This window comes from Pogona vitticeps, chromosome 2 (assembly GCF_051106095.1).
Source record: "Pogona vitticeps strain Pit_001003342236 chromosome 2, PviZW2.1, whole genome shotgun sequence".
In the NCBI taxonomy this organism is placed as follows: domain Eukaryota; kingdom Metazoa; phylum Chordata; class Lepidosauria; order Squamata; family Agamidae; genus Pogona; species Pogona vitticeps.
Genome location: NC_135784.1, coordinates 33,716,423 through 33,743,654, shown reverse-complemented (window position 1 = coordinate 33,743,654; position 27,232 = coordinate 33,716,423). Strand labels below are relative to the sequence as shown.

General features: G+C 44.0%; 1 protein-coding gene across 2 annotated transcripts in view; it reads left to right on the top strand.

Annotated features, from left to right (window-relative positions):
- LHFPL4 (LHFPL tetraspan subfamily member 4) overlaps positions 1-16,203 on the top strand; it is a 67,640-nt gene extending 51,437 nt beyond the window's left edge. Inside the window, exons 2-4 of one of the 2 annotated variants that reach the window (XM_072989248.2) lie at positions 6,760-6,996; positions 11,204-11,220; positions 15,531-15,666. In XM_072989248.2, the coding sequence (XP_072845349.1) occupies positions 6,760-6,996; positions 11,204-11,220; positions 15,531-15,539 (263 nt within the window). In that variant the 3' untranslated portion in view covers positions 15,540-15,666. Of the gene's footprint in view, positions 1-6,759; positions 6,997-11,203; positions 11,221-15,530 lie in introns of both variants that reach the window. The other variant, XM_072989249.2, reaches the window with a different exon arrangement.
- Positions 16,204-27,232: the final 11,029 nt, after the last annotated feature.

Here is a 27,232-nt window from a genome sequence, read left to right as displayed (position 1 = left end):
CTCAGAGACTGCTATATTTTAATGTGAGCTTTTTTTTCAGCCCAAAGCACATGGCCTCAGCAAAAGAGAGAGGTAGCATCAAGCCCTGGAGGAGTGCTGAAATGTGAATGAATGAATGAATGAATGAATGAATGAATGAATGAATGAATGAATGAATGAATGAATGAATGAATGAATGAATGACTCAGTGAGGGGATCACCACAGACCTGTCCATGGAGGACTAAGTTGTCTCAGTATATAGTGAGGGAATGAATTAAAAATAGAAAACCCACAGAGACTGAATAATGGATTGGCTGAAATTATAAACACCAACATTATCTTCAAAATTTTGTTCAAATCTCATGATCAGTGGGCAACTGATGGAAGGAAGGGCTGAATCCTTCCTCTCTCTTCCTCTCCCTCTCTCCCTCTCTCAAACATGCACTCACACATATGTCACATTCTGAACACCCCCTGCGCTATGTAGCATTTTGGGGGAGTATAGGGCCCACTGTTGGCAGAAAAGGGCAGGAAGAAGCTTCTGACAAGTGTGTTGCACTTGCCTGAGCATGAATACAACCTATTGTTTGTTATCCATTAGGTCCAAGTGGAAACAACACATTCGGAAGCAGCCTGGAGGGATCTCCAGAGGCAGCTGGTTGGCCATAATGGCAAATAGAACAAAGAACTAGAATTCCTTCCCCCCCCCCCCAATTTAACAGGGTTTGTTTTGTATTCACAAAGTTTTATGTATCCTGACATAGCTATTGTTATTTAAGATCAACTGGTGCCTCTCTTCTAATTTAACTGTTTCAAGAAAATGTATAGCCCCTCTTTTACAATATCGGTAAAACAGATACGAGAGGAAAAAGGTGCAAAGATGTTAAAGCAGAGGAGAACATTCTGAATTTATGGCGTAGCCCACTTTATAGAAGGAAGAGCCAAAAGAGAACATTTGCTCTTTTTGCTGGCTATAGCAATAAAATAATAAAGAAATAAAGACAACCTGAAAGAATGATAGCTGTAGCAAAGAAAGTATAAAATAAAACCCTGACTGTTGTTTCATCTTCCACGCCTCTGCCAGAGCCTCCTTGGCAGAGATTTTAAAAATGATCCCTTTCTTCCCATCACTCTCTGTGTTGTACCTGGGTGCATATATAAGCATCTGCTCAAGTCAAGAATAGCTGTGATGACTCACAAACCTGTCTGCATCTCCCCACTACCCCCTCCATGGAGGTTTTCATAGGACCCCAGACAGCACTATTCCTTCCCTTTCAAGCTAGGCCAAAGCAGCTAAGGTTGTGCTGCAAGCAGAGGATGGTAGGCGGAAGGCCAACATCTCATAAGATATGGCATAAGATATCAATGATATTGAGGGACGTGGTGGCGCTGCGGGCTAAACCGCAGAAGCCTGTGCTGCAGGGTCAGAAGACCAAGCAGTCGTAAGATCGAATCCACACGACGGAGCGAGCTCCCGTCGCTTTGTCCCAGCTCCCGCCAACCTAGCGTTTCAAAAGCATGCAAATGCAAGTACATAAATAGGGATCACCTTGATGGGAAGGTAACAACGTTCCGTGTCTAAGTCGCACTGGCCATGTGACCACGGGATATTGTCTTCGGACAAAACGCTGGCTCTATGGCTTGGAAACAGGGATGAGCACCGCCCCCTAGAGTCGAACATGACTGGACAAAAATTGTCAAGGGGAACCTTTACCTTTACCTATCAATGATGTACAATCTGGTGTCTCCAAATCTCAGTGCAGCAACAGTCTCTCGGGGATACCTGCAGACATCATGCTCCTTTATGAGTTATTTGATGGATGCTAAATGAACAAAAAAGGAGCCTCCCCTGATGCAGTGCTTAAACTGCAATACTGCAGTCAAGACTCTGCTCTCAACCTGAGTTCGATCCTGAGTCCTGACAGGATCAGGTAGCCAGCTCAAGGTTGACTCAGCTTTCTGAGGTCAGTAAATTGAATACGCAGCTCACTGGGGAATATGGGGCAATGTGTAGCCTACATAATGAAATTGTAAACCACTCAGAGAGTGCTTTAAGCATGATGGGGTGGTATATAAGCAACACTTTTTTTGCTTTTGTTACCCCAAATCTCAGGCTACAGAGGCGGGTGTGGGAGGCATTGGAATAACAAGCAAGCTTTCCAGATGATGTTGGACTGTAGTTCCCATCAACCCTGTACAACATGCTCTGAGTATCTGTTAAATATCAACGCAGTACGTATGCTGTTCCTAATATTGCTGGTTTTTTGTAACTCTGATGGTGTTATTTCTGAGATCTGCAGCTGCTTATAGTACTGTGTGAAATTTCTTGATAATGTTCCCAAAGCCCGTATGACTATGGGGACCACTGAAGTGTGTTTCTTCCAGAGGTGAGATGTTTCGATTGCCAGGTCTCTGTACTTTGTTAGTTTTTCCAATTCTTTATTTTCAACCCTGGCATCCCCTGGAATTGCAGTGTCAATGATATGGACATTTCTATTACTATGATGTCTGGTGTGTTATGCTCAAGTTGTCTATCCATTGGAATCCAGAAATCCCACAAAATCTTGACTTCCTCATTTTCTGACACCTTCTCTACCTGATGTTCCCACAGCTTTTTGAAGGCTGGCAAGTTATGCTTTTTGCATAATGACCAGTGCACTAATTTTACCACTCTATCATGTCTAACTTTGTAATTTGTTTGTGCAATCTTTGGAAATTCACAGATGAGTTGTTTCATCTTTTTCTTGGCAGAGTTGACATTTGTTCTTGGCACTAATTCCTTGGATCTTAGCTTTCATCACGTTGGTTTGGAGTGCTTGTTCTTGTGCAGCAAAAATCAATCCTTTGGTTTCTTTCTTAAGGGTCCCCAGTACATCCATGCCCATGTTGAATTATGATCATGCTTTCCATCAATATTTCTCAGGTATTGTCCATGTAGTGGTTTATTTTTCCAGCTGTTTATTTTCAAATTGTTGTTCCTTATATTGAGCCTTTGTTTCTCTTGTTTTCAAAATATTCTCCATTTTTACCGCTTTAAGTAATTTTTCTCTGCTTGTACTGATATAAACATTTAGGCTTCTTTTTTCCTCCTGTACTATCTGCTCGATTTTCAGTAATCCACAGCCTCCAATTTTTCGCAGTAAATATAATCTTTCCACATCATTTTTTTGGATGTACTGCATGATGCATGTTCATTAGTTTCTGTGTTTTTCGATCCAATTTGTCTAATATATTTTGAGCATAATCTTTTATTCCAGCTGGGTATCTGATTACTGGAACTGTATATGTGTTTACGGCTTTGAATGTATTTCTCGAATTTAATTTTGATTTTAAGATTTTTCACAGTCTTTTGATATATTCCCTTTCTGTCAGTTCTTTAACTTTCATGTGCACAATGTTATCTGCTTCAAATATTCCAAGGTATTTATAATTTTCATCACGATAGTGATTTATAATATTGTCATTTTTAACTCTAGTTTTTGGATCTTGCCATGGTGTATAGACATAGCTGCACATTTGTCAATTCCAAATTTCATTTGTATATCTTCACTACAGTTTTGCAACTGTATTTAGCAGTGATTCTATCTTTGTGGAACTTTTTGCATATAGTTTTAGGTCATCCATGTATAACAGATTATTGATTTTTCCTGCTTCTGAAATATGGTAGCCCAATCTTTTGTTGTTTAGTCATTTAGTCGTGTCTGACTCTTCGTGACCCCATGGACCAGAACACGCCAGGCCCTCCTGTCTTCCACTGCCTCCCGGAGTTGGGCCAGATTAATGTTGGTTGCTTCGATGATACTGTCCAACCATCTCATCCTCTGTTGTTCCCTTCCCCTCCTGCCTTCACACTTTCCTAACATCGGGGCTGCTGTTACCATCTGTAGTGATCATGGAGCCTAAGAAAGCAAAATCTGTCACTGCCTCCATATCCTCCCCTTCTATTTGCCAGGAGGTGATGGGACCAGTGGCCATGACCTTAGTTTTTTTGATGTTGAGCTTCAGACTGTTTTTGCACTCTCCTCTTTCACTCTCATTACAAGGTTCCTTAATTCCTCCTCACTTTCTGCCATCAGAGTGGTATCATCTGCATATCAGAGGTTGTTGATATTTCTTCCGGCAATCTTAATTCTGTCTTGGGATTCCTCTAGTCCAGCCTTTCGCATTATGTATTCTGCATATAAGTTATATAAGCAGGGGGACAATATACAGCCTTGTCATACTCCTTTCCTGATTTTGAAGCAATCAGTTGTTCCATATCCAGTTCTAACTGTTGCTTCCTGTCCCACGTACAGGTTTCTCAGGAGAGCCCAATCTAGTTTTATTTAAAATTATTGACATGGGGATTAGTGAGATGTTAAACAGCAGTGGTAATAAAGAATCCCCTTGAAATATTCCTCTTTTGATGCTAACTTCCCTTCTTCTTCTTCTTCTTCTTCATCATCATCATCATCATCATCATCATTATCATCATCATAATTTTGGCAGTCTGTGCTGAGAAGAGGACAGAAAATTCGCTCCAAGACTCCCTAAAGCTACCCATCCTTGGAGTAATATTTAATTGAAACATGCTTTCCTGGGGTTAAAATAATTTCATCTTTTAAAGCAAAGTCAATTTCCCATCTCCTTTTCTCATCTGTTTAAATATTAGGAGAAACTTCCTAAAGACAATAACCTCGGGAGGTGGGGATTAGATAACCATCTGTCAGATCTGTTTTGATTTGGATTCTTGCATTGAGCAGGGGGTTGGTTGGCCTTGATGGCCTTATGGGGTCCTTCCAACTCCTTTATTATATGATTCTACGGAACTGTCAATGTAACTTTTCCCACCAAATACCTGATTGATATATCCAACTCAATAGCCAAATACACTCATCTCTGCCCTGTGTTTTTCCATCTATGCATAGGCTTTTGTTCATATGCCACACTGTGCACATGCAATGTCCTAAGATCCTCGGTTTTCACCTTTAGATGGTGGGGAAGGGACGTCCAGCCTTGATCAATGCAAAGCTAAAAGCTGAAAGCATTTGAGCAATGCCTGAGTACACTGGAGAGGAGCTTAGCAGGGCCTCCTATGATTAGGGGGCAGTGGGACGTGAATGTTCTGCAAAGCTTCTGGCCAGCAGGAGCAGAATTAGTGCACACGTGCATAGCAAATGCATTTAGTGTGCATAATTTGATCTGTGGGGGGCAGATGCACTCGCTTTTTGTGCCGGAATTTAGGTTATTTTAAACAGGTTTGGGATTCTGCTTGGAATAAGATAGACAGCTCCTTTCTAAACACTTGATCCTCACTTCTGTAATCCCATGGAGTAACAACGTACTGATGCCAAGGGTGACAGATCAAAGCACTGAGACCTTGTGAGTAGTAGGGGCCACTATGTCATCAGCTGCTCTCGTTCCCTTTTAGTTGAAGTTCTTCAGAGGGGGACGGCAATGGATTTTCCTAGCATCCAAGAGTTGTGTGAATTGGTGCATGAAGCAGCATAAAGGCAGCAGTGGCAATCTGCTGCTGCAATTTTTATTTTTTGTTTTTTTAGTCATTAAGTCATGCCCAACTCTTCGTGACCCCATGGAGCAGAGCACGCCAGGCCCTCCTGTCTTCCACTGCCTCCCGGAGTCTGGTCAGCTTCGGTGACAATTTTTATTTACTGTGCTGTAATTATTGTTGCAGTTTTCAGAGAGATGGCCATGTTAGCTGTCTTAGCAAAAAAGAAAAAGGAACATACTGTATTGTGGCACCTTTAAGACCGAAGATGGACAACACACAGCCTCCCACCAGGGAGATTTTAACACCCTCGGGAAGACTTTACTGTCAATGGTGATTTTTGGAAATCAAAGACTTTACCCATCCCATAATCCCCCCCAAAAGCTTCCCTACAGCAAAAGCATTCCCAAGGGAGCCTTATGACTTTTCAGGCAGGGAGGGACAGAAATTTTGAATTTCCAATAGGCCCCTGGAGCAGATAACAGCATCAGCTTTACACACGCTGTATGTGACATTGCTACACTTCCAGTCCTACACAATTGAACTTCTCTGATACTGGCTTCTGTGTGCTGGTCTGTTTGATGTAAAAATTGTGTTCCTTCATTGTCCTGTCTGCCCTATGTATAAAGCAGAAGGGCACTGCTGGCAGAGGATGGCAATTATCACATTAGAAGATGAAAGAGTAAACAAGTCCATGATGTAGTGAGAGTCATTGTTCATATATTACTGTAAGCTATTTCTCCTGTAATGCAATTGTTCTGGAACAAGTTGGTTTTGAATTAGGCAGTTAAGACTAATTAACCTTATAAAACACCCATCTCCTGGAGAAAGTGAAAATTGCTAGCACTTTGAGATTAAAGTGTTTCCCCTTCAGTCTGGGGAAAGAAATTCCTAGAAAATCTTGTGCAGATGACCTAGTGATATTGGGAGACCTGTTATGTGTTTCTTTTCCCTTTTTAATATAATTTTAAGTCTTTCAGCCTAAGTCCACTCTGCTAACCACTACCCTGCCCTTTAATTACAGTCAGCTAAGCTGAATAAACCGACTATGACGCTAGGCACCACTTCTCTTTTGTTGTATATGTGCGTACAGATGTGTGTATGTAATTTGGATCAGTATTTTTCGACTTCCCTTGTAGATGTGGCTGTGGAGAACTGTGATGATGAACCCAGCGCTGCAAAATTCAGCCCTGGTCTGGAAGCCCTTTCCTGCTTGTAAGTGCAGATAATCACAGCTGTATTGTATTAAACACATGCTTCCCCCCCCCTTTTTTTTCCCCCTTCTGTCCAGCTCTCTGCCTGGTGCTGGGCTGCATGATATTCCCAGATGGCTGGGATTCAGAGACCGTCAGGGACATGTGTGGGGAGAAGACAGGGAAGTACTCACTGGGCGACTGCTCTGTGCGCTGGGCTTACATCTTAGCCATCATTGGCATCTTGAATGCCCTCATCCTCTCCTTCCTGGCCTTTGTCCTCGGCAACCGGCAGAACGACCTGCTTCATGAAGAGCTCAAAACAGAGAACAAAGGTGAGTGTGCCTCCTATTCCACTCACATATTACCCAGACAATATTGCGACATTGTCTCTGGCTATATGTTCTGGAAGCCATGAGGAAATGTCAATACCCCAGAGGTCAGCAGTGAGAGAAGCTAAGTCTTCTAAGAAGTAATAATAATAATAATTTGATTTTATGTGTCATCAAGTTGATTCTGACTTAGGTAAAGGTAAAGGTTCCCCTTGACATGTCCGACTCGAGGGGATGGTGCTCATCTCCGTTTCTGACCCATAGAACTAATATTTTGTCCGAAGACAATCTTCCGTGGTCACATGGCCAGCGTGATTAGACATGGAACGCCATTGCGATTCTGACTTGTGTCAATCTTAATAATGTTTTTGAGATATGTCAGATGTTGACGTATTGGTTTCCCATTGCCAAATCTCCCATGTCCACCCTTGAATTTCCATGTGGGTTCGAACTTAGGCCTTCTGAGATCTTGTCTACCCAGTTTGACACATTGGCTCTTAATAATCATTCTAGGCTCTCTTTATGCTCTTCGAAGCACAGAATCCCAGAGTCACTACAAAGAGGCCTAGGAGATTGTACACCATCAATTGTAAGCTGTTGCGTAGCTGCATAGCTACTCAGAACTCAGACAAGTTACTTTTCCAGACTACAACTCACAGAATCTTCCGGCCATTATTGCTCCTTTTCTGATCTCAAAGCTGATCTAGTAGGAATTTCCATTTATCTTATTTTCACCCAGAAAACAGACAGATGGAACAGCTCAGTATGAGAAGTCCTACCCACAGTTTGGGAAAGTGATTTTGGACTTTAGGCCCCCAGATCACGGTAGTGGTAGGATTCAAGGCATCATAGTCAAAGAAAAGTCCTAATTTTTCCAAGTTGTGGAAGCGCCACTGCCTGTGCCAATGTTCTTCAAAGGAGAAAAGTGCACTTCTAAGTTAGGAGATAGAAAATCTTGCTACTGTAATGCCTAAATTTTATGCATTTTATCTCTAAAGTGCCTGAAGTCTTCTTTTCCTCTTTTTTTTAAAGAGAAAGGCATTCAAGAAATACAGTAAATACTAATGTCAATAGTAAACATATCCATTCCTAATTCATTTGTCTTCAATCACAAAATTATGGATAAAGAGGGGGCGGGGTTTTGATGGTTTTAAAATTGCATTTATTATATTTATACACTACTCTGATGCTGATAAAGATGAAGAGCAGTTTTTTTTAATTTTTTAGAGAGTCAGGCAGGCAGGCAGAAATGGACGCACAGAAAAACAGATGGTGGAGCCTGATGGGATGGGGATAGTAAGTTCTCCCACCCCATCCCTCATTCAGGCATGGACAGATTCGAGACTGAATGCAGTAGTTTAGCTGTCCCTTGAACTCTAGTTATTAGAATAAGAGCTTGGAAAAGTTACAGGGTGGGGGGGGCAATTACAACTCCCACGACCCCTTTGCTAACATGCAATTCCCTTGTTTGCTAGGGGATTTCTAGGAGTTGTACTCCCTTGCCGTCGACATTCCCCCACACACAAAAAATCCTTATCCAGTCTTTAGGGTAGGATGCTACATTGAAATTTCCATGCAGTCACGATGCCCACTACTAGATGACTCTGTTTCCACCCGTACCCGGTTAGCTTCAAAGAGGAAACGGGACCGTAGCCTGTCTTTTCCTTCTCCTCTTTCTCCAGGCTTTGCTGAGGCTTGGATTAAATCCAGGGAAGCCTAAGGTGCCTAATTGGAAATGTAATTAATCAGAATAAATCTCCTGGCCTCTGGGTAGGGTCCATCTGTTTAGATTAAGAAAAATCAGCCTCGCCAGCAGGAACCCAAATGTTAGAGAAGCAGTCGCCAGTGAAGCCAGGGGGAAACCGAGAGCCAGGCAATTTCCAACCCTGGTTTATGTATGGAAAAGGAACACACACACGGATCCTGTCCACAGCCTATTGTGAGCCTGAGGAACGTGCAACAACTCCCTACTCCATTCATAGGCATTGTGTGTATGGGAACAAAGGTTTCATTTAGTGGACTGGACTCTGTCAGATGTCCATATGTCGTATTTTTGAAGATTTCTCTGTTTGAGAGGCAGTCAGGGGAACAGAGAAATTGTGTGCCTTTTTAATCTGTACATGCACATTGCCCTATTCAATGCAAACTTCTTTGGGGCCTCTTTTTTTTGAGACAATGTAAGTAAGTTGCCCAAACTCACTATCAGCCTACTAGCTATCTGATAGAAGGAAGACTCTTCCCAGGTCTTCTTCAGATAAGGAGTGCATGAGGAATTCACACAACCCTGTTTTTCAAATAAATTAGCATAATATCCAGATGGTTTCCAAATGCCAGCTTTTCAACCAGTGCCTGTCACTCAGCTTTTAACAGAAATATGACTTGCAGGAATTAGTAGAAGTTATTGATGGCACAAGAAGAGGTGACTCGGAGGTGCAGCACATACTTTGCAATATAGAGATGTGCATACTGTACATATTGTGTTTATATTTTTTGACTATAATTCCCAGAGTTCTCTGAGCATTAATGCCACTGCTCGGGAATTCTGGGAGTTGCAATCCAAAACGCCAAATACAGTGGTGCCTCACAAGACGATTGCTTCGCATGACAACGAATTTGCTTTACAATGAGGTTTTCGGAGCAATCTTGCACTTCGTTTAACGATGTTTCCTATGGGTGATTTTCGCGTTACAATGTTAGGGACCTTGCCTCGCAAGACGGTTAAATTTTAGGTCCCTGTTTTTCGCTTTACGATTTTTTTGACAGCTTGGTCTTGCTTTGCTATACGAGTCTTTTAATGGTCTCTGTTTCGTTAGACGGCTGTCTTCACTTGGGAACCGCGTTTCGCTTAATGATGTTTCCTATGGCAATTTTCGCTTTACGATGACAATCGTATCAGGTTTTCAATGCATTTCAATGGAAAAACGTGTTTCGCAAGACAATGTTTTTGCTTAACAACAATTTTCGCGGAATGAATTAACATCGTCTTGCGAGGCACCACTGTATGCATTTCTCTGCTTTTCTAAAGTCCAATCTCTAGCATGTTCAGATAGGGCATGTTTGAAACTCTGGCGGTAATAAATGCAAAACCACCAGACATACACTATAGGTACATAACAAAGGAGGAATATCCTGATAAAACCTGTTTTATTCTCTTATTTGGATAGAGCCCATTGAGTTTTGGCCCTGTGTTCTTTGTCACAGCCTTCTTCAGGTCATTTCCACTGAAGTGGAATTGGTCAAAAACGAAAGAATGATTAAAGGATCTACTCATATAAGAACAGGAAATCAGAAGAAGAAAATAAAACAGACCTCAAAATGATTATTGGTTTTCTGAGGCTTTTCCTTCTTGGTTTATATGAAGATTTGGAGGGCTCTTGTCTGTCAGTGTTGACAGCACCAGCTATATGGGATGAATGAACTGATTCCATAGAAGGCAGCTGCTTATGTTCTTATGATTACTTCCCCGTATTATGATGTTTAAACTGCTAACTCCTGCAGATCAAATTTGTCCTAAAGTCAGAGCTACAAGAGCACCATACGTCTTGGCAATCCTGTTCACTCTAACTGTAATGGATTACAAGCAACAACAGGAAGAGTTGTACTGCCATTTGTCCATTTTGGGTTGAAAGGAAAAGGGAAAACCACAACGGTAAATCGACACTGCAGGGAAAACACCCTATTTTTCTAAAAGCCATACAAGACATAGAAAAAAAGGCTTATGAAATAATGGCACAAGGAAAAGAGGACAGGCTTGCTTCTTGTGTTTCTCTTTTTCTCTTAAAAGAGTTGCACATTTTTGTGCTGGTAGTGGAGAGGGGGGAAAAGTGCTCACCCAATAAAACATTAAAAAGCTGCTGAACTAGAACGGAGGCTATAATCTTAAAATACACTTACAAGGAGTATAAATCCTCCTGAATGTCATGCCTCTAAAGAATTGCGACACACACAGAATTAAACTGGAAGCCACCAAGAGGCACAGAGAGCGGGCCAAACGCCCCTGGCCAGCATCTCCAAACGCCCCTGGCCAGCGTCTTGCCCTATGCCACCAATGTTGTCCCTATAACACACGTGAAGATCCTATTCCATGTATCGACCAGAACCACCAAAGCAGGTTTAGAGTGGATAAATTCACCCCCAGCACCAAGACACACTAGAGAACCTCTGGGAAGCTGCAATCCATCCTAATTTTCTCTTTTTATATTTTCAACAGATTTTGTTGGCACTGCGGTAAGTTCTCTATGTCAATGTGGCCTTGTTGTGGCCTGGTCTGTGTCCCCTCCCCTGTGAGTGGAGGCCTAGTCTAGCTCTGTCTCTTGTCCCTCTTCACCCTATGTGTATTGTGTTAGGAGAAGACTGAACCACTGTTTGTCTAGTGTCCGTGAGAGAGTGTGCGTGAATGATTGAAAGTGCAGGAAACTGGCCATACATGTAAGTATGGGTGAGAGAATATGAATACTGTATGAATGAATTATCTTGACCTTTGTCTGTCCCTCTTTACTCTCTGGGAAATTAGAGTTGCAGATCTCTGGGTTCTTGGCCTGTCTGGGTGCAATCTTGGGTTTCCATGGTTACTTACACTCAAGCGAATACTAATAATCGAACCCAGCCCTGGGCCCTACAGGGCTGCAGCTTTCCATAATCATGACCAGTGAGGAAGCTGGACAAGCCCACTCCGTTTTGCCCCTGGTTTCCTCTTCTGAGTCATGCCACCGTAAGGCCTTCTGCTTTTCCCTACCCCCACCCTCACCCACAGCAGCGGCCCTGGGCATCTCACCTGTGTCTTCTACACATAGAGAGAAAGGCCTCTCCACCTCCTCTTTAACGAGGACTTCCTGGATGTAATGAGACGGTAGTGGTGACCCTACTCCTGACACAGCTTCGTCTGCTAAGATGCCCACCACTGACAACTCTTCAAGAGGACAGGGCGATACTGTCTTGTCTCAAAAAATGAAGAACTTCCAGGCTTTTTTCTTCTTTTTAACATTCTGTCCCTAGCCTCCCTCTGGGAGGCATGGAGTTGGACCCATGGCTCATATGGCCTGCACGACCACCAGGCCTGCTTTCCTCCCATCTCCACTTTCAGGGGAAGAGGGGAAAGGAGGCCATCTCGTTTGTATCGCTGTAGATGCTCCAGTGCTCCACCTAACCGAAAAATTGGCATTGAAGGCTCACCTTTCTGAGAGTCTGCTAAATGCACACAGCCAGGATGACAAGAGGTTTTTTGGAAGGGGTTGAGGAAGATCAGCACCACGGCATTAGGGAGGCCCTTTTATCACCGACCCACTTGCTGTTTAGAATGAAAGCAGAGTTCCCATGGACCCCACCAGGATCTTTCTTTACACTGCAAATAGCACGGGGGAGGGGTGTTAAGATTTTGATGGGAACCCATGTGTCACCCTTATTTTGAGATGGTCAGATGGACAGCTTGCTAATGTTACATTTTTTAAACTACAATCTCCAGAATCTGCCATCTAGTCACCAAGGTCCCAGCCAGGCTGGGAGTTGTCCAAAAAAAGAAAAAAAATTCTGAATTCCACTGAGATTATCACTATGATTATCACTGCCCCAGTTTATGTAAATTCAGTAGCACCTTATCAGTGCTGTGCCCTGCCCTTAGCAACTGAAGAATATAGGAAAATACTCTCCAGTTCCCTCTAGTGGCAAGTTCTGACATTACTCCTTGAAAGTATCTTTAAAAATATGAAACATGAAACAGTACAGTGGTACCTCGCTAGACGACGACCTCGCAAAACGATGAATCTGCATGATGATGAGGTTGTGCTATTGCTATAGCGATTCGCAAAGCAGGGATTCCAATGGGCGATTTTCGCTGGACAATGTTTGGGTCCCTGCTTCGCAAACCGATTTTTGCAAGACGACAATTTTGCCACTGATTGGCGCTTTGCAAAGACGGGTGTTTTCGGGACCAATGCTTCGCAGGGCAGCCATTTTAACAGCTGATCAGCGCTACACAAAATGACTTCCCTATGGGCGATCTTCGCAAAACAACAAAGATTTTTCCCCATTAAACAGGTTTCAATGCATTCCAATGGGGAAACGGTTTTCGCAATATGATGTTTTCGCTAAACAGCGATTTCTATGGAACGGATTATCGTCGTCATGTGGGGCACCATTGTAGTTCCCTTGCCACTTAGGATTGATAACAGAGCATCATAAATCATGAAAATTCTCATTAAATGACTCTAAAATGCCCTAGATTTTAGAGTAGACCTGTTATAGATGGGTGGTATATAAGTCTAATAAAATAAATTAAAATAAATAAATAAAAATGTAACTAGAAACTGTCATAATTCATTAAAAAATTAGCAAAAGGCTGTATGGTCCTTAAAATGCAAAATTAGGCATTACCTTTATTGGACCACTAAAAGAAATCGAACAAACAACTAGCTTTCATGCATAAAATCCACTTCTTCAGTCTTAAGCACCAATATTTGATGGATAGTACATAAAAATTGTAAATCAGAGTCCCAAAAATTCGTGGCAGATGACTGTGCCAGGTCTGCTTGAGGTGATTCCAAACACTGGCTGCCCTGTATAAGAAAAGAATCAGCATGTGGGCACGCCAGCTGTCTGCATATAACTACTGACAATAGTTTGCCCTTCTGCTGTCAGATTTGTAAACAAATAGCTGGTGTGTGTGTGTGTGTGTGTGTGTGTGTGTGTGTGTGTGTGTGTGTGTGTGTGTGTGTGTGTGTGTGTGTGTGTGTGTGTGTGTGTGTGTGTGTGTGTGTGTGTGTGTGTGTGTGTGTGTGTGTGTGTAATTTTCCACCCAGTTCTTCAGACAAAGGTTTGCCAATTACTCTGTAATCACTGCCCCCCACTCATATTTCCTGGTTCTGAAACATAACATTCCTTTTTCAGTTAAAACCAAATCAATAGGAATTTTAAGGCCCACACAGACTTTTTCTAATTTTTTCTGGACTATGTAAGATACCATCAACGGCCATCCAAAGCACCACCTGTAAGATGACATGGACTCTTGCCATCAACCAAATGGGACTGAAAACTGAGGGAAACATCTGCTGATACTCACCAGATAAAACTATTAATTTGGCTTCAATTGGCTTCTTCTACCTGGTGAGCGGACCAAGTTCTAGCCCCAATCTTCTGATGGAGGCTGCTTCGTTCCGTATTGCCTTTCCTCCACCCCACAGCCAAACAGGAACTTTATGTTTCAAAAGCAGAAAATATGTGAGTGAGTGTGAAGGGGGAAGTGATTGCAGGGTAAGTGGTAAACCTTCTTCTAAAGGTGTGGGTGGAACATTCCAGCTATATTGCCAGAGGTGGGGCTTGAGGACTGCCTCCCTCACCCCAGTGGTTGGGAGGAGGAGAGGCAACTAATGTTTGGACTCGCCTCAAGCAGACATTAAATATTGGTGCTTAAGCTTGAAGAAGTGGATTTTATCCACAGAAGCTCACTGTTTGTTCAGTTTCTTTTGTAGTGGTATGATAAAGGTATCGCCTACTCTTGCATTTGTAGAAAATATCACTTATTCCAAATTTTGCAGCTGCTGTAGTTGTGTGCCTACTTTTTGCATCCAGACTCTGCCTGGACAGGCAAAGACATGGGCGCCTCTCTTGCCTTCCTTCCTCTGCCTCATTTACCTAGGGATCTGATCAGAGTGACCTTAAGAAAGCAAGTGGAAGTGGAAATGCTTGGTCTGCTTACATTTCTAGAATGGCAAATCAGCCTGGGGTTAAAAATAGAACAGCTTTAATTACAGAAAACTTGGCGGGGAACCTCCTTCTTCCTGTGTTAGCATGTATGTTCCTTTCTCTATGGCTGTGTGTGTGTGTGTGCCACAACTCTACACAAGAATGGAAAGTGGTATTCGGCAGAGAATTTAAAAAATCTATTTCCCTTTCATTAAAACAACAACCACAACCACAGGGACAAAGAGACGGACACTTCCACCAGTATTCTAGCCCTCATGGAGGAAGTAAGGCAACTCATGGCCCTCCGAGTCAGGGTGCAGCTCCCATTGCCTCTTGCCCATATAACTAATAGTGGAGGGATTGTGCGAACACAACTTGGAGAAAATCCTATGTGTAACCTCATCTCCCAGTGGTCTTGCTGATTGAATGGTTCCAGGTGTTATCGTCCAGAAAAGCAACTCTTTAACTCTTCCCATACTGTGGATAGGAGTTGGAGTCTGACATCTGGAGAGCGGCAGGCTGCTCACTCCTCCCTGAGGGCTGTGAAGGTCAACGTGAGGATGCCTGGTGACACTGAGGTTTCAAACCTTGATATTTCCCACCATCAGGGTTTCAGAGAACGTTGTGGCTCCTCGTTTCCTCCTATGATTGGCAGACAGGGTTGTCAAAATTGGCAACTTTTAATATGACTTGATGCAGCTATTCTTGATGCAGAGTTTGGGTTACATTGATGGTGAAATTTAGCTGTCTCCTCCCATCATCCGCTCCCATGAAGGGTATACACCATACTCCCTATTTCTGACTTTGGTGAAGTCTTGCATAGAGCACATATCGCTGACCCTTTTACATTTTCTCCACAGAGGATATAATGTAGAAGAGGCAGGAGGGCCCCAGCTCTCATTGGTATCTGGACTGGACACTCTCTCTCTCCCCTCTGCCCCTTCCGTCCTCCCTCACGGCCTTTCCTTTGCTGCTGCCAACTGGAAAAAAACAAAACCATCCCAACTCCGAAGTCTCAGAATTTGACCAACCTCACCTGCGCCGCACCACTTCCGGAGACACATCCATCCCTCATGATGATTCGCCAGCTTTGGCTCCTTCCCCTTCTCTGCTGATTGGCCGCTGGGTGGAAGGTTGACCTCGATGGCCCAAACCTTAAGCCTGAACTGCAGTGCTTTGGAGAAGAGGAAACGAGATGCGCAGTCCAACTTTGGCGTTTCAAGGAAATGACTTCCCCGGGGAATTTTAAATATCAACCTTTCCCAGGAGAAGCTAGCTTTTACAAGAAAAGCGTCCAGTATGCCCCCCTCCCTTCCTCCTGATGCCCTTCTTTCGAAGAACCAACAGCTGATGCCAAGATGCTACTGCTGCAAACAGACTCTGCCAGGGCCACCTCTTTGCCTCATCTGCCCCACATTTTTAACCTTTCAGCAACTTTTGCCCACCTGTACGCCCATCCGGGGCTACCCAGCACCTGAGACTGGTCCATTTGATACTTTTCTGTGTAAATTAAATCGTCTCTGAACAGGGTAACGGTGAGCAGCGACATCCCCTTCCCTTTGGGGATTTCAGCCACCAGAACTTTGCATTCTCCATTCATTCTGCCTAGGTAAATGCCGCTGTACCTTGAAGTGTACAGAAGAAACGGAGTGCGGGTTGGGGGGAGGGAACTGCTCAGCTGGTTCCCCCGCCCCGCTCACTGTGGGATGAGGGTGACGCCATTTCAGCCTACAGGATGATTCCTCTAACCATGAATGTAAGCCTTGATCAAGTCCCACCTCCAGGGAAGCATGGACAGAAAAGAGGCCAATGAGATGCAGGCACGGGAGTGATCACCTTCCTCTGGTCTGCTGGCAAGGTCGAGACCCGGTCAAGCCGTGGCCACTGTCTAGCTCTGAGGCATGTGCCCAAGGGCTACTTCCCTTGGACACACACACACACACATGGTGCTTCATCTCCCTGAGCAGAAGCAGCTTTGCAACTCAGGGAAGGTGGGTCAAGGATAGGAAAACTGGGCCCGTGCAGGGTCCACCTTCCTCGGAACAGCACTAGTCTTTGAAGCCCAAGCGTCCTCCACTGTGGCTGGACTTTGACTTCCAGAAGCCCTAACCTTCATGGCCAATAGCCAGGGATTCTGGGAATTACAGTTCAAAATGCTTACGAGGCCCAGCATTTGAGACCTTGACTCTAGGCAAGAAGGGCCTTGTGCTCCCCTCTTCCTTCCTATCTGGTGGGCTAAGGGTGAAATGGGGGCAAGGGTAAAAGAACCCAACCTCACCCTCCAATCACTGTTCTACCCTCTCAGCGACTCTGAAAACTAGGAGAGAAATGTGTTGCCCTAAATATCTGGACGCAATGGCGTTCCTCTGACACCAACCCTCACAGTTTGAGGTGAATACTGAAATAGTTCCACAAGTGCAATCATTTGGCCCAGGGTAGGGCAGCCGACAAGGCAAGCCTCAAACTACATAAGAGAGAGAGAGAGACTAGGGTGAGGCCAACTAAAGCCTTACACCCAAACGGTGTCATAAATACACACATGCCATTTCGTCCCTGTGTGGAGCCTCCTTCTTTTCTCACAGTCCCTCACCAGCTGTTGACGTTTTAAAGCCACTATGAAGCAAGCAACAGCTGTCCCAGCAATAGCCCTACCAACACCCTTTCTCGCAGGAGGAGATAACCAAGGGCACAGAAAAAGCAGAGAGAGAATCTGCTCCGCAGGCAGACAGAAATGGAAGGCCAAAGAACAAAAAAAAAAGGAAGCTGTAGGGCAGGAATGGGGAGATGTAGAGATGGCCTTATGATATTTTGATGCCTGAGGCAGGAAATCCAAACAGTATCATGTATGGTTGTAAAGTTTTAAACTGGATGAGCCATTTGCTACCCTTCAATGGAATCCCTAAATGTACCACTTAAAAGTGTGCCGCCTCACACTGCCTAAGCATAGAGATGGGAAAAGTCGGCCTTTTTGGAGTATACAATACCTTCCCCATTGCCCCAACCAGTTTGTTCACTAGCTGAGGGGGATGGGTAGGGCTCAATCTGGAGCCAGTGGCATGAAGAGTCTGGTTATAGATGTGGAAGCCAGCTAAGATCCTGAAGGGACCTCAAGGGAGGCCATAACCTAAAATTTTAAAACTGTTACAGTGGTGCCTCGCAAGACGAGTTTAATTCGTTCCACGGTTAATGTTGTCTTGCGAAAAACTCATCTTGCGAAATGCATTTTCCCATAGGAATGCATTGAAATCTAATTAACACGTTCCTATAGGCAAAAAAAAAGTCAGAACAAAGTCAAATTTGGTTTACAAAGGGTCTATTAAGTGCCCCTTTAAAGCCATACATATTGCACAGATGATTTTAAAAATTTCAACAAAAAAACTTTAACTTTTAAAACATCATAGAAAAACATTTAAAAATCAGCAAACATGAGGCAGGAACAAAAAACGGAAAATATTCATCTTGCGAAGCACGGCCATAGGAACATTTGTCTTGCGAGTCATCAACCCCATTGCCAAAACCATTTCTCTTGTGAATTTTTTGTCCTGCGAGGCATTTGTCTTGCAAGGCACCACTGTATATACTCTGTTGCCGCCCAGGGTAGACCTTTGGTCTAGATGGGCAGCTCAGTATATAAATAAAATAAAATAGCATTAAGGACCGGGATGGTGGCGCAGAGGAAGGCAGAAGGGGAAGTGGGAGCAGAACTCTTGTGGTGGGATTATCTGCCATTATCTCCCGCTGGGCTGGGGGGGGGGGGAGTCAAAGGGCTGTGGTACCAGGGGAAGGTTTTCCAGATGACACCCTTCAAGGGAAAATCTTGTTCATTTCTGAGAATAAATAGCAATTTCCAGGGATAGTATTCCAGCGAGGCGATAACATAGAGGGAAGAGTTAAGCTTCCCACATTCGTCAAGCACCATGGCCCATATAGGATTCCCACACAGAGTGGTTCTTAAATTGCATTAAAAAATAGCTGTTAAGAATGCATCTAGTTTCTCCTAAGGAAAACACTGTAAGCATTAGTGGACAAAAAAAAAGGAGAGTGTGCTTCAAATGCGGGAGGCCTAGCAGCAGTGGTTGTTGCTGCATTTGTTAAACTTATGGGCCACCAAGAAGTCGCTCACAGGTCCAACAGTTCTGTTGCTACATCTATTCTAAGCTCAAGCCCACCGAGACCCTCTCGCCATGTCCCATGGTGCAACCTAGAAGTGCCAAGGGAATCCTCTTCTTTGCTCTTAGTTCCTAAAAAAGCCCCCGCAGGATGCAAATCTACATCCAAATTGAGTTACATGTGAGTTTAGCTTCTTAATTAGGCACTCATTAAAAGCTCAGTTACTGGTGCCATCAGGGTAGGATTTGGGGGGGGCAGAAACAGAGGGCTCCCGCTCTGTAGAAGGATCAGAAGAGTCCCCAAACCCAGACAGAATAGCTTGCCCCATTTGGAAGCGAACAAGGTTGTATACATTCTTATCTGGAAAAGCCCCCACCCCACTCAACCCTAGCAAGACAATTGAATTTGGATTCTAACTTCATCTAATTGCACTATTGACCTCAGACTTCATCATGCTTGCTTGGCAAATGGATTTGGCCTAAATTTGGAGTAAGTACAGGCAGGATTGGCCATAAAACCTAGAAATCCACACGTAAGAGAATAATAATTGCCGCGAGAGGGGGAAGAACAGCCAAACTCAAGCAAGGGCTTTGCTTTGTTGGCCCGAGCACATACATGCAAACACAGACACACACGCCTTAGCATCCACAGCTCTCAGCCCCCACCGTCCCATCAGTCATTCTAGAAAAAATCCCAGATACCTTGGTAAAAGGATTTAGCAGCTGGGAAATGGAGGCAAAGAACTAAGCCTGCAACTCCGTAAGCCACCGGGGAGCACTTTCACATGCCATGAGCTGACAGGGCAAGACTACCCTGTGGTGGTGGTGGTGGAGGAGGAGGTGGTGGGGGCGTGTCAGAATGCGGAAGTGTGTACATCATGCCACATGTGCTGGAGAAATGGGATTACTGTCAATGGGAATGGGAAGACTGGTGGAGGAGGGAATACAGTAGCTGTAATATATACATCTGTATTTTAGTACAAAAAAAGTTTGATACAGTGTTTCACAAAACCTTTAACTGGAAAACATAAAATTTCAAGATGGACTGGACTGGAACCGTTTCACATCAATAGAAAGCAAAGGAGTTTATTCATTCATCCATTCATTCATTGGCCTTTGCATCAGCTGAAGGCGGGTGTTGGTACTTGTTGAGTTTTGCAAGCAGCTCAATCCTATGGATTCCTGAGGGTTTTGAGAAGGAGAGGGCAATATTTTGAAAAGCGTTGAGTCTGTAACATCCGTCCTGGAGAGAGCATTGTGAGAGTGTGGTGTCAGGGAGAATGAAGGCATGCTTGATCAGAGCTGGTGGTGTGTATGCCTTTGAAAATTGCTGTTATTTTATGACCAACTCCCAGGACACTACATGAATGTGACACACAGTGAATCCATTTTGTCCGAGAGTGAGTTGGGTGGGTACAGGTGTCGTTGCGTTTACTGATTCCCATTGCTCAACTTACTTCCAGCAATATTGCAGCCAGGCTTTAAGTGGGGATCAAGTGAAACCACCTTACGAACCCACTACATCATTGAACACAATGGAGGGTCTACAAAGGCCCCATTCTTGTCATGGCAGACAGATTCCGTGAATTGGCACTAAGCCAAGGGCTGTGAGAGAAAGTATCCCTAAGTATTTTCAATGTCCCAAAGATTTTATTATGATGCGGATAGAGTGATCCACGGGGGGGGGGACTACAGTACATGTGTCTGTCTGTCCCTGGAGTCCCCACTGGACACAGTACAATTTTAACAACTTTTCTGCACAACTTAGTGGAAATCATTGCTAAAGATAAAACAGACATATAGAAGGATAAGCCATGAATAAGGTGAATGAGCATGGCTGTTGTAAAGAGAAGTGATGCCTCAGATGTATTAGAGCGCTGCAAGACGGTCAAACATGAAAATGAAGGTGATTGTATCAACACTCTCTTTTTTTCAGAACATCTACCTGAACGATAATTGTTGTAGGTTTTTCGGGCTGTTTGGTCGTGTTCTGAAGAACACAGACAAAACAGCCCCAAAACCTACAACAACCATTGGATCCCGGCCATGAAAGCCTTTGTGAATACATCTACCAAATCCCCAGAGCAAATTTAGCAATCTTGGAATAACATAATGGGCCTTCTTATGAGTTGGTAGAGGTTTTTGCTAAAGGCTACGTATTTATATTTTTGGATTACAGCTTACACTACTCCCCAGACAGAAGGGCCAATGGCTGTAATGCATGGGTGATTCTGGAAGTTGCAGTGCAAAATGTTAACTACGTACATCTCTAGCTTTTGCAATTGAAGGAAGTAAATAAGGCAGTCCTTCAAGATCTGCACTGTGATGTATGCCTTGTGAGTGTGGGAACAACAGGTGACAACCCAAGGTGGTGGTAGTATGTATACGCCAGTGGCCTCTTTCCCTGTGAAACAAAGCTATACCCTTTTAGTGTTTTTTTTAAGGTGCCTAGATGAGGACATGGTAAGAGGTGTGCAATATTAAGTGTTTCACAATACTTTAATTCAGGTCTTACATGTGAGGGATGTGTTTTGCTCAGGTTTATGCAGACAATTGCTGATAGTTTTCTTAACAGAAAAAACAGCCCTGAAATATGGAGTGGACACGTCGAAAGGCATGAGATGCTTAATCCTTTATCCCCCACACCACAGTTCTTTGCTTCAAATTGTCTGCAGCCACTTCTGTAGCTGTGGAGTTCTAAATCTCGGAGCCTGTTAGAATGAGAATTATCCAGCAGACAGCAATTTGAAACAGAGAAAATGGACACTAGAGGGTTCTAGGCCTTCACCCTCATACCATCTTCGACTCATAATCCTCTTTCCCTAAAACTGCTTCTTGGGCTTTTGGTAAACACATTTGCACATAAAATATAGCCTGGACATGATGAACTTCAACTAGCTCACACTGTTGAGACAAGAGGATAATGCTTTGGGATCAGAAGCCATGAATAAGAATGAACGTCTCTTTACAAACTAATTAATCCCTAAACCATATACAAGGAATCTCTGGGTAAATTCACAATGCAATCGACTTTTTTCTTCTCTTTCCCTTTCACTCCCCCCCCCCCCCCAATGGGCAGATATTCAGCAGACATTTGGAGATTAAACCCAGAACTGTCATTCTTTTTTCTCTGTCACACGCATCCATGTTTTGTTGGGATTTCTCATACTCAAGGGAGATTTTACCTGGCTATGCACTTTTGAGCTTTTTCTCTCTCCCCTTATACATCTTGGATAAAAAATAGCAGCACTTCTAAACTGAAGGGCAGATTTTGTGTCCTGAACAAGCATGCCAAATTTCACTCCTGTTGCTCAGTCTCCAAGGGTAGTAATCAATCCAAGAACTGCAGACAAGTTAAAGCACAAGAGCTAAGCGAAAAAGCATACTTTTTGCTTTAGTCTTGACTAGTAGTTTCTGCCTGAAAAAAAAATGCCAGATGGATGAAGTGTTTGTTTTCCTCAGCTTGGAGCAGAAGCCAAGTTGGACTTTTCCCCTTCAAGTAAGTGCTCAGTGGGTCACAAGTGTGGGAAGGAAATCAAGGTGTCTATGCAAGCATGGTCTTGCAAATAGTACGAGATAAGCACTTTGCAGCCACAATCTTCCACATGTGTTCTATACCACAACACTGTGCCTACAATTCTGTTCATACCTGTGATACCTTCTAGAAGCTAGTTTGGCATTAATAGCTAAGAAACTACCATGTGAAATAGAGACTATCGCCAAAATTGTCCATTAATCAATTACTGCATTCAGGAGCAAGCCTCTAACTACAAAATGGATTTAATGCCTACCTTAATCCTCATGCACAAAGACAGAACATTTCAGTCTCTCCCCACCCATACACTATTATCAGAATCACTCCTTTGCAGTTGAAACCGTCTGCTGTTAGCTTCTGAGGAAAGGGAGGATGGACTTTAAAAAAAAAAAAGAATGGTGAAAGAATATAAAATCGCAAAGTCACGAGAGAGCAAGATGGCGTCCTGCAATTCACAATATGTCAAACTACACAATGGAACAGAACCAGCAAGAGTTTTCTTTAGAACTTTTACAGTGAGTTTTTGCTCGACAGAGTGAGCGCCACACTTCTACGGCCACCACTGAAAAACTGGGCTTAATCTTCACATGGCAATATAATTCTCTGGTTACAACATAGCTGCCACAGGAGGCTGTTGCAGGCTGTTCACCGGTCATCGTTAGAAGGCAGACACTTTTGTACATGTAAGAAAGGTGAGGAGGAGGTAGCATTTGCACCACCGCATCTTGTTTTCTCATAATCAGCATTTCTCACGGCCTAGAGCAGGCTGGCTCAACTTCCATCCTCTGGTTGTAATTGGCACAGGGTTCGAGCATGCTTTGCTCACAAGTGTTTCTCTCTAGAGCAACTGAAGAGATTCTGGCTTGCATATGCCAGGTTCACTGCTAGAGCCGAGTCATCTTCTGTACCAGAAGCTGTGTGAGTGCCCAGCGTTGAAGCAATTGTACACGTTCTCTGTCACAGAGTGGCAGTTGGGATGGGGTGGGGTGGGGGCTGGGATCAGAGCTGGGCTGTGCCTTTTCAGATTGCAAAGGGACATCTACTTTTCAAAGTCCCATCCGTTTAATAACCACCCACTTCACCCTATGTAGCAAACAGGCATATTAGAGGGGAAATTAACAAATGCCCAAAACATCTGACTCTACCTGAGGTAAAGAACCAGATACAGCTGACTTACCTCAGCACTGACAACAGCACAGCATGCCTGAGGGCGTGAGGCTACCTTGGAGGCACAGCAGATGGACACCACACAGCATCCACACACACCCAACACCCAATGTTTGAAATGCTAGCTTACAAAACTCCATTGATTAGTTGTTAGCAAGCTTCAGAAATTAATTCATTTATTTCTACTATTATCACTGGAGATCTTAGAATCCTTATCTAGGTATCTAGCTATGGAGCCAGAGGTTCGGAGTTCAGTTCCCTACGGTGCCTCCCTGACAGGAGTTGGACTTGATCCAGTTACTAAAATTATTATTATTATGATAATGGCTATTTTAATCTTTACCTTTTAAAATAAAATACTATTGTTGAGAGATTGTACGCCAGAGATAACATTCCAGGAAAACTCTACCAGGGATGCAAAGCTCATTTAACCACAAAACATCCCCGAGGTTAAACAGCTCTTTGTCCCCAATTGAAAATAATGGCAGAATGAGGACGTCCCAAGCTCTCTTGCCCTCAGAGGTAGGAAGCAAAAAAACACATCATCTTAAATACACTGAATAGCTACAAGATGCCACACTGCTAGCGTCTCCCCCTACCTGCAGGCCAGGGGGCGGGGAGGAGGACAGAGGGAGAGTCAGCAGGGTCTTATTTTCTCAGTGACCACTGTTCCCACCAGGAACGAGGCAGGGAGAAATCCCCCCCGGGGCCACATCCAACAGGCAGCCTTCACCCCCCCCCGACCAAGCAAAGCTCAGCTGTGGGGTGCCAAGGGGTTCAACAGCAGAAGGCCACTGGCTCTCGGGGACTCCTGCCCACATTTCAGTCTTCACAAAGGAACCTCAGTACCTTCAAAGAAATGGGGAGGGCGAGCCAGGACAACAGAAGGGATCCAGCATTTTCTCTTCCCTCCTGGAAGGAAGGAAGGAAGGAAGGAAGGAAGGAAGGAAGGAAGGAAAGGCGATGGATAGGAGGCAGGCAGGATGGGAAAGAAGGGTATTGGCGCACAACACACTGGGGTGAGACAGCATACAGCAATGGCTTAACATGCATTTGGGGAAGGGGGAATAATGTTGCATCTCCCGGTGCTATGCTACAGGAGACAACTGCCTCACGCAGAATAAAGGCAGTGCCAGCCCTTGCGTATGATAGCAAAGAGGAACATTAGTAATGCCAAACATATAAATGTGTATGGGTGTTATAATATTAGATGTGAAACGTGATCCCCTCCAATTGTTATTCCAAAACCCTCAGTGGGTTAAAATGACCGTGTTCCCCCCCCCTTTATGCATTATTTCTCTGATCTGCCAACACCTCCGTGGTTACTGCCCCCCCCACCTCTGCTCTCTGATGTTACTGCCGAATTCTACCTGTCAGTCGAGTCAGCACAGACTACAACCCTCCCGCTTACTTCATGCAAAGCAGTCTCTTCATACGCAGAGATGCTGTGAAACAGGGACAAACAGTGCTTCCTTTGTTTGTATCCTGATCTGGCCATTTTTTGAATCCTCCCAACTCACCCCTGTGTGTAGAGGGTGCACTCCTTCTGCCGTGAACTTGAGCTAGCCTAGACATGTTGCCTAGTAAGCCGCTGCCGCCCCCCCCCAATGGGTATAAGGGCAGAAGGAAGGAGAAAGCGCTTCCTGATGTTCCCAGGAAGGATTTCCCTCTGAGCTTTGTCCTTGAAATGTGACTTGATAATCTTAGATAAGACCCAGGTTTGTGTTCCCCACTGAAGCTAGAGAGCTTCAGATAATTCTACATTCCATGCCAACCACATTCTGTTTCCAGCAAGAATCACTCCAGTTTAACCACCAAACATTTCCATGCTTCTCCCACCCCACCCCGACTTCCAAGGCTGTTCTGTTGCTGCTCTCCGCAGTGACTCAGTGCTACACCTTGAGCTGGTGCTTGCCGCTGGCTCTCTCCAGCTATCTCCATGGCAACCCAGTCCGTGTAACCATGGAGATTGTTGCTCACAGATGCTGCTGGTACCAAGGGCACACAAACACACACACACACACACACACACTGGTGGCAAAGCACAGGGCAGCAGGTGTGGTGGAAAAATATTCTGGACAAGGCTTACTGGCTGTCAGCAGACACCTTGTGGAGAAATGGGTGAAATAAAGCATTTCTGTTCCTCGCCAATGAAAAGGTTTCATTGACATTTCAGGCAGTGACAGCCAGGACTGGAGGCTCTATGTAGATGGGCTAAATGCTAGCAGGTGTGTGCACTTTGTAGGAGTGAACAAGTGGGATCCGTGACAAAAATTGCAGTGCCTCCTCCCACCTAACAGGAGAGATTCTGCTCCCATCAGTTGGCCAATGTCTTCACTCTGGCTCTTTCTTCCCATCTCTCTTTCTTCCTTTTCCAACAGACTCAACGTTAAATACAAAAACCAAGGTAGCCCCTATAAGATCCATTAGGGTCTTACGGACAGAAAGCAGCAATGACTTGAAATGATTGTTAGTGAGAGTGAAAGTGCCAAAGCAGGATTGCAGTTGAATGTTAAGATGAACCACAGAAGAACTGCACAACTTTAACGTTGGCAGTGAAGAAACTGAAACAGAGATCTTGTATACCTTGGTTCAGTCATCATTCCAAATGTAGACTGCAGCCAAGAAATCAGAAGACGGAGACTCAGAAGGGCAGCCATGTAGGAATTAGAAAAGATCACCGAATGTAAGGATGTGTCACTGGAGACCAAGACAAAGCTCATCCACACTCTTGTATTTCCGATCGCCATGTGTAGGTGTGAAAACTGGACAGTTAAGAAAGCTGATGATTTGTTCAAACAATGATTTGTTTGAAATGGGGTGCTGGATGAGAGCTTTGCTGATACCCTGAACTGCCAGAAAGATGAACAAATGGGTCCTAGATCAAGTCAAGCTTGAAGTATCTCTGGAGGCAAAAATATTGAAACCAAGGCTATCCTTCTTTGGGCACATCATGAGAAGGTAACACAGCAATGCTGGGAAAGGTGGAAGGCAGCAGGAAAAAGAGGACGATGAAAAAGAAGCTGGACTGACACTCTAAAGGAGGACACAGGCTTGAGTTTACAAAAGCTGAGCAGGGAAGTTGAGGACAGATTGTTCTTTGGGAGATTGTTCATTCATAGGGTTGTCGTACGTTGGAAGCGACATGATGGCACATAACAACATAGGGTCCATTGGCACAAAATTCAACAATAGGCAACACTGTTCATCAGAACTAACTACAACTCTGCAACTGTACACAAGTTTCTCAGTGAAGAATTCTGGAGAGGCTGCACACATTTGTGGCACTTTAGTTGGCAATAGTGTTGTACACCTGTGGATTCAATGTCCAACGGCTTCTTAGCATTGGCCTGTTTTTGTTTTGTTTTGTTAAGCTGTTGGATGCTCTCCTAGGTACTTTTTTTTCTTCTTGAAATTTTATGGTTCCCCAAGCATGCTGTTGCTGTCTGTCACGAATAAACGACATCATTTATATTTAAGGAATATGAAATGTTCAAAGAATGGCTTACCATTCTCACCCCTCCCTTAGTGACGTTCCAGTCTCCTAAAGTTAAACATTTGGTGCGCTACACTGGCTCTCGGACATGCCGATATCCTGCGCTATCCATGACATGTTTTCATCACTGGTCTGGTCAGCACCAACCCACAAGAGCTTTCTGTAAGAAAGGCTCAAAGCTACAGGAAGCCAGATTTAGGCTAAATATCATGAAAAACTTCTAAACTACTAGAGCAGTACAACAAAGAGATTAAT